The sequence below is a fragment of the Lingula anatina genome, chromosome 6 (assembly GCF_051362555.1).
Source record: "Lingula anatina isolate TDL-2025a chromosome 6, LinAna3.0, whole genome shotgun sequence".
NCBI lineage: Eukaryota > Metazoa > Brachiopoda > Lingulata > Lingulida > Lingulidae > Lingula > Lingula anatina.
Window position 1 is genome coordinate 7912100 of NC_141772.1, and position 8554 is coordinate 7920653.

The 8554-nt window shown below is 38.2% G+C and overlaps 1 protein-coding gene across 1 annotated transcript; it reads right to left on the reverse strand.

Annotated features, from left to right (window-relative positions):
- Positions 1 to 562: 562 nt before the first annotated feature.
- LOC106178637 (neuronal acetylcholine receptor subunit alpha-9) lies at positions 563 to 7595 on the reverse strand. Its single transcript, XM_013561903.3, has 7 exons — positions 7400 to 7595; positions 5260 to 5411; positions 4391 to 4435; positions 3900 to 4009; positions 3083 to 3618; positions 2433 to 2632; positions 563 to 2032 (listed from the first exon to the last, which is right to left on the reverse strand). The coding sequence occupies exons 1-7, from the start codon at positions 7464 to 7466 to the stop codon at positions 1628 to 1630; spliced, it is 1515 nt and encodes a 504-aa protein (XP_013417357.2). The 5' UTR covers positions 7467 to 7595; the 3' UTR covers positions 563 to 1627.
- Between the last annotated feature and the right edge of the window lie 959 nt (positions 7596 to 8554).

Sequence of the window (8554 nt, forward strand, 5' to 3'; positions counted from 1 at the left end):
CCTTCTAGCGGCAGCTCCTGGGAGGTGCTATACCCGGTGTGGCGTGATAGACCCGTGCCGTGACGAAACCGTTCTGCACATGCGCATTGAGGGTAGATTGAAAGAAGTAATTTCCGGTATGACGATGTCGTCAGAAATGCAAGTGCGGTGCGACACACGAATAAAAGCTGACAAAATGTATCCCCGAATGTTGTACATAGTAATTTTCTCTTTTGATCTGACGGCTAACAGTCTACTGTACAACGGTACAAATTCGTGATTACTTGCTTGTCGTTTTTGTATTTTTCAAGTTCCCCTTTAAGGCGATATTTGCCCCGTCAATCCGCATTTCGCAACCAACTCATTTTGCAACCACAAGGAATTTTAAAATAAAAAGAGAGCATGATAACGTTTTTTTTCCAAGTGCGGTATTTAAGGGGCTTATTCATTCCAACTTTTGTATCCATGTAATGTGTTTGCTCTCCGCGGAAAAAATAAAGGATTAGCATAACAATGTAAGTCAATAAAATTACGATGCTAAATAAAAAATAGCGTTTTCGAGAAATTTCAAATAAAACGTGGCTGAAAAATTGAACATTTTATTCACTTGTCACTCTGTTATTTCTTGATTACTTTATTCATATTTTCTAGATCAAAAAATTCTTAATGACTCACACAGGCACACTTCTAGCGGACATCCTCTGTGCCACGTTTGTACTGAATACATACATGTACGATTATCACTGATTATTACATGCATCAAAGGGCAGTGCTCTACTCTTAATTGATAAGTCGATAAAACATATTTTGTACAATCATATCAGGCGTGATCAAAGTTTTTTTTTTTTTTTTTTTTGCAAAACTTTCTAAACTTTTCAAAGTATCATAAAAGACACAAAACTGTCCAAAGGTGTATATCTGGCACTGGTAAATGTGCAACTTTCTCAATTGTCATTGTCAGTTTATGTACCATATTTTAATAATAATCATCATGACAGTTAGCAACAAGGTACAAATTATTTGGACTCTTAACTGTTCTCTCAGACCCTTGCCTGGTAATGAGTTGAAATATTAAAATTACATTGTCTTGTTTTATTTGATTTCTAAAATAAATTTAAGTTTTCCAAATAGATATACTATTTGAATAAACCTACCTTACACAATTGTGAGTGAACAATTGTTATATCTGCACATTGTAGATAATAGCAATATACTAGTACAGTTTAGCCACTGATTAGTCTGGCAGTGCACATTAAAGGGATAATAACTCTTTGTATGAGATCTATATTTCACAATAAAAACATTGTGAACAACTTAAAGAAAAATAATATATTCTGTTTTACCACAAAAACGGCAGTTATAGCTATTATTCTGATTTTTGAGCTTGTCTTTAGACCACGTCACCTCCATTGATGGCTATACTCTGTTAAAATCTCTTAAGAGATTTTAACAAAAAACCAAACTTTTTAGAAAATAAAAAATAAGGACTAACTTTGAATGTAAAATTGGATTCATTAACCATTGGTAAGTAAGGGAAAATTGTTGTTTACTCCAGGAAAATTCATTTTTTGGCCGAAACGAAGAGTTATTATCTCTTTAAGTATTTGGATAGAACATCTTTCATAAGCACTCATATTCTTTGCAGGAATTACTGACTGTTTTCAATCACTGCCGGGTTACATGCTGGGGGCATGGAAAAGAACCATGCTGTCAAAGCAATAGTGACAAAAACGTAAATGTACAACACAAATCTGTCAATGATCGTAGCGGTAAATCTCCATTGCAGCTTGGACCGTTCGTCCGTCTTGGTTGCCCGGCCTTGTGCGTCTTTGCCTTGCAGCGTTCGATGAATGTTTTGTAAGACTAGTACCATCTCTTCATTGTTGCCCTCGTTGTTGTTTCTTGACTTTAAGTTCCTACGGACGTCTGCCTGAAAGGCGGGGTTATTGTACTCGCTGCTGATGTTAAGTGCATCGCCATTTTGGCTTCCACGTGACTGACGGCGAAGGCTTGGGTCTGACAGTTTCTTTGTCAGCCATTTGTAAGGATCGCTCTGGAGAGTAAGTAAGAATGCCCCTTATCTATTGGGTAAATCATTAAATAATTCATTTACATTTAATTTACTCAAATGATTATGGAATAATTCTTTGAGAGGGAACCTCGGAAACCCAGCTATCCCAAAACAGTTGAAACTATTCAACTGGTAGTGCGATACTGGCATTTATGTCACTCTTCTAAATAGTTTAAAGTAAAAAAATTAATATATTGTCAATCACATTTACGAAATGTACGCCCACCCCCTTTTGGGGAGGAGGGGTTGGCGCAATTATAAACACTTCTAAACATATTTTATAAAATCTGAACTCTGTAATTACCGCAAACACAAAGCAAAGATGTGTATATGCGTAACCTTGGAAAAACTTATGGAATGAAAAAAAAATCGAACCACGTACGTCGATATTGACATCGTCACCAATGGCGTCGTCTGCTGCGCCCTTGAAGCAGACGACACGTCCCAGACCGTTCAGGAACACCTTCTCCATCCAGAAAGGTAACGCTTGGCCATGCTCTCCTCGGTAATGGACACTGGTGACCATTATACTGCTTAAAGTGGACACGCATATCAGAAGCAGAACGCAGCCCAAGTACATACCTGAAATGGGGCAAAAAAAAAGACCCAATGCCAATTATATTCTGAGTTTTTAAAGTTTGGATTGCAATGCATTTTTGTTTTGGATGCTTTAACTCACTCAAAACAACGTATCGTTATTTTCAAAGTAAGCATATGGCAGAATTATTCGTCTTGAACCAGCAAACATGGTTCTTGCACGATACAAACCATTCATTAAGAAGCGTACGTTTAACTAAATTTAACATCTAATTAATTATTACATTTGCTTCATGTATTTATAAGATGCCAAATCAAAATTGACTTGAATGATACCAAGGGGGAAAAAACAAATAAATAGGTGTGTAAAAGGGCGTGGAAATTTTACTTTAAAATGATAGTGACATAATTATACCAAGAACCAGAGGCGCATTTAAACATTCAACATTACCAGTAGTAATGAAAAACATCGCACAGACTATAATAGGTGCTTACTCAAGACAGGAACAACTTCAGACTGCGTCGGTGTCAAATCGGAAACCAGCTGCAAAAACACCATCAAAGCCAGCACGGCAGTTACACCAAACGATACCTTTTCTCCAGATTCCACCGGCAAATAGAAACTTATGCCTGTCATGATCAGAATGACAATACACGGAAGAATAAGATTAAAAACATAGTATAACGGTTTTCGGCAGAGGACGAGATGAAACGTTACATCCGGGTACGGTTCCTCACAGCAGGCATAATACTCGACCGTCCGTATCGCTGGCACGATGCCCAATTCCCATTGGCCATTTCTCACGAACGATGACGTATCTCCAAACGCCGTCTTGTTTATGACGTTCAGTTGAAATCCGTGGTAATGCCAGGAACCGAATTTGATGGGACAGCTTTGTTTGTCGTATGGGAAATGGTAAATGTCCATGATACAGCTGCTTTTTAAGATAATGGGAGTGTTCCAATGGACCGTCCCGTCGCTTAACACATAGGCTGGGTAGGACGTGATCTCTCTCTCTTCTTCTCTAACGCTGAAGGTAACAAAAGGTTTTGTGTTTTGTGAATTTTTTAAAGACAAATGGCCTTTTTTGCCTTCAATGGTGTTTGTAGTGAAATAGCTGCCAGTCATTTCTGTAAAACAGAAACTGGTCTGTCAACTGAATTTTTCACAGGTTGAGAATAAATGACTGAAACTTTGTGAACAGTGCATACACATAAGCGTGCGCACACACTCGCACGCACTCTCACACACGTGCACACGTTTACACAACATTTTTATTTTCCATTTGCTCTCCGCTATACAGATACTTACTCATTATAGATGGTCAAATCTGGTCTCCAAATACTGCTTATCGCCACGTCAAACATTGTCTGGTTCGAGTACTCGGACGCGTTCCAAGTCAGTAATTCATCTCTCCACGACTGACAAGAGCAACCGATGCAACATGAAAATGAAAAACGCAAGCGTCAGTATACTTAAATAGTATTAAAATAAGTGTCCCCTAGATTCAGTTTAGCGGAAACTCTCCATCTTACTAGCATTTTATTACTTTTATTTTTTAATGCATTTTATTTTTTGCTTTTGATTAAAATAATTTTTAAAGTATTGCAACAAAGAGGCAGGAAGTAAAATTAAGCACCCTACGAAACTAACCAACATATTTGGGGATTTTCAAAACAAAGTATGCTTGAAACTAAAAACATCTAGATCTCGAGATATTTTCTTTGTCGTGTGTAATGCAGTATTTATAAACAAAGTGTAATAGCAAATTGTAATACAGAGTGGTTAAATAAGTCACATACCTGCCTCAGCCATATGCTTACAAACAAGATTTGTTCGGCTGCATTCTATAAAATAAAATAATTAGAAATAGTTTGCTTCAATTTGGTGCTTGATCATAACAAAAGTTAAATTGTTTGTGCTTTAAATAAAAACTTATTTAATTATAGTGGACTGCACTCGAATTAACCTGACAGGAAGTGGACTAATATAGTAACATTATGATCAACTTCCGGTCTAAGACCTTTTGAGACACTGGTTCCAAATCTCACTTTTGTGAAGCTAGCCTAGTTAACGGCTATTTCCGATATACACTCTTGCTATAAAGTATGGATTTTTCCAACACCATGTCGATGTTTCGATTACAATAAGATCCAACTTAGTAAAACAATGAATTTATATATTGAATCAGTGATATGCATGTACATGGCACATTGTAATCCTTCGCATTTGCTTGAGAGAATTTGAATTGCAACTGCATTTGTCAGCGACAACGACAGGTAAAAGAATAAATTATAGAATAAGAGATATACATGAAACATTGTTACCCTTCGAATTTGCTTGACAGAATTTGAATTGCAACTGCATTTGTCAGCGACAAAGACACACTGGGGATATGCACATGTGACATTTCATTCGGCTCCGATCTATTCAGCTGGGTATACAACTTAAACAACATACAATAGTAATGGATTTTCCACTTCCGTAGTCTGATAATTGCTCCAAAGTCAGTGCTAAAGCTCAGCATATATCAGTGACATTGTAGAAATTGCCATAGTGTTATTAAAAATTGAACGCATCTTAAATTTTGAAATATTGCATACAATCATGCAAAAGTGCTTAGTAAGTGAAAGTAGACTAAAAACTCAGAGAATTATGGAGAATGAATTACCAATTCTATGACTTGGTTAATACTGATGTCCACGCTGACGTTCACGGCGTCACGTGGGTCCAAGACAGGCCTCAGGTTTGTATCGTAGGTAGACAAAAGAGATTTCTTTAAGTCGTACAGGCTCTTGTAGTCCACACTACGGCCGGTTGTTGCTAGGAAGAAAAAAACACCACTTACATGAATATGTAGAGCCAGTTTGCAATTTTTCTTTTATCTACAAACAAATTAATATTTTTCACAGGTACACAAATCTCTCCAACCTGTATGTCCCCATTTCCAGTGAGACACTCAATAAGAAATGTTCACAACTGGACATGGATACCGCATCCTGTTTCACAAGTTTACGCGTTGGCCCTTCTTCACTAATATATGAGGAAGTGCGAATGGCCCTTCTTCACTAATATATGAGGAAGTGCGAAACCATGGCAATTTGCTGAGTTGCGGAAAAAAGCCCTGACACAAAAGGTGTAGGTTAACATGCCGTGTGCTAGGATAAAAAAGAGGGTCCCATTGGGTTCTTTTCATTACTCGTGAAAGCATCTTTCTATTTTTCCACGATGCGTGAAACGTTCATATTATTTAGCGTGATCCGTGAAGCTCCCCATTCCCGTGACTCATGAATGCGGATGTTTATTCCTCATCCTTCGTATAAAGATGCCATTATACTCGGTGATTCGTGATTTTCAACTCGCCAGACTCGCATTTTAATGAGATATGAGAAAAGTTTTATTTACTGTGATTAATGATTTAATGATTTTTATTTCCCGTGAACTGCGATCACCCCCCCCCCCCCCAATGGGACCCTAAAAAAAAGGTGTCATCGATAGCACCTTGAAACTGAAAGTGTGGAACAAATAGTTTACCCATATTGGTAGAGAGAAGCGATCACCAAATACGAAAAAGTCATGTTACAAATGAAAAAAGAAAGAGAGAGTAGAGAAACTCGTATTTTCCTTTGTATCATAGATTCACAATGAGGACTGACTGCTGTATAGATAGCGATAATGCTGCATTTCATGGCCACTGCTCGTGAAATAATATACCTCATCTTAGGTGGTTGCTGAGCCGTTAAGGGCATTAAGACACATCAAGTTACTCAGTCGTTGAATGAGATGTTCAGCGGTCTTTTCTTAAACCTTAAAACTATCAAAATAGTTTTACAGCCATCAGACATCTTGTAAATTGAAAAGTTTATAATTATTTAAGAATTTTATAGTAAAAGGTAGTGCTTCGACTACATATAAGGCACTGTGGCATTACGTTGCCACAAGACCCCCCCCCCCCCCCCCACCCCCCATTCGAACTCAAGTCAAACAATTTTCATGCATAAAAAAAACGATAAAGTTGACATTCACTTCACCTTTCAGTTGATAGCATCCAGCTATCATGACACGGCAGGCAGGGTGGTAACTGCCCTGACTGCTAGTCTTTAGCTTGAAAAGGTGAAAAAAAATTACCGCACATATACCAAATGAGTGAGGACACGGCCTCGCTTGGTTAGTTTAGCACTGCTTTAGGTGAAGTTCAAGTGCCTATTAATTCGGTTTAGGCGTCACTCTGTTACTTGTGATCACCACAGTTCTTACAACAGAGCAAGGTGATTGAATGAGACGTTAATTAGCGCTTATAACGTGCCGTGACGTATCCGCACACGCGCATTCTTGCGTGTATGAATATTTTCCACCCAGTAGAGTTGTCTGTAATGTTCAATTTTATATCTTGGAGGCCATTTGCAACTGTTCACAGAAATAGCAGAATATCGAAATTAATAATTAATGCTTTAATGAATTAGTTGCATGTTATTATAAGTGTAAATTGGACGTAACATTCAAATACGTAAATATGTATAATTCCAAGTGACCCATACAACATGATATTCCTTTTACTTCAACTTTGAATAAATGTAGAACGGAGAATGTTCTCCCCCCCCCCCTTGACACCTGTAAAGTCATTGCCTCAATCAATATCTACTTCAAGAACCAAACTGAGGAATCTGAACGGACTAGTGTTTACGTAACTTTTCGTGTTCAGTGGTAAGGAGTTTCAACTTTTTATCTAATACAAATTTTTTTATACGTCTTACACAATGACCTGCATATGGCGTATAAGACCTAGTACTAACGCTCAACTATCTACTTACATACAATCTGGCAGGCACATACTGTCAGCAGGAAGAAAAGAGCCCGTTTCGGTGTTTCCATCGCCATGTTATCAAAGTACAAATAGTCCGATGTCACGCTCTGAAAACGCTGATAAATAATTGTATACAGGACCCGATTATACGTGGGATGTCATGCCTGATATGCCTTCCAATAGATGTCCATATGACAACGGTGAGTAGAAGTCAGTGGCAAGGCAACACTGAGGAATGCGCCTGTAATTAATTTAGGTTGTCATGGATCTCTTGCAACCGTTTTCTCCGTCCGGTATGAGTGGTCGATCAATCAATGCGACTAATGCTGAATATGTAGCAAGTATTTTCTAAGTAAAATCAATGTGTAATATGCATTTCTAAAGAAACGAGGTAAGCGGCCTTTGGGAGTCTGCTGTGAAATGCATCGCAGTCGGCTAAAGTAGGATTAGGATTGAGTCTAAAAGCTGACTTCAAACTTTTGTGAAACAGACTCATAGCAATCTTGAACAAAACTAAGTTATTTTCGTGTGTGAGTATGTGTGTGTGCGTGCGTGCGCGCCTTTGTTTACGATGTCACGCTCTGAAAATTTTATCGCCTTTATTTCAAACAAAATATTTTTCTGGCAAAGTTCCACTTATTCATAAGAGCAAACGCGTAACAAAACACCAACCAAATAAATGAAGCACAAAAAAAATTGAATCTGAGACAAGTTCATCTCGTCACACCGTCATGTCAAGATGTCATGGCTGAGTGACTCTCCCAAGACAATGTGCAGACATGGCAACTGATGTACGTAGGGAACATCAATAAAACACAATGACAGCGCCAATGGTGCTGCTTTGTGAGTCGTGCTACCTTGACTTTTGAAATAAACCTTGATTCCCAGTAACATAAAGAGCGCATTCAGAACAGCGAGCTAACAGGTCCGCTGATCAAAAATGGCCGACCCACTTGAATGCTTGTTGCGTAATCCCCGTGGAGAATCCACTCAGTATCTAATCGGGAGATAAACAGCAAGCTTTTTTGGTGGGTCGCCATATTTGATCCGCGGATCTGCTAGTCCGTTGTTCTGCATGCGCTCATACATAATCACTCGAGCAACCATAAAAGAACTTTAGAACTGCATCTTTTTCAAAGTTTTGGTCGTAAATTTTCCCTAC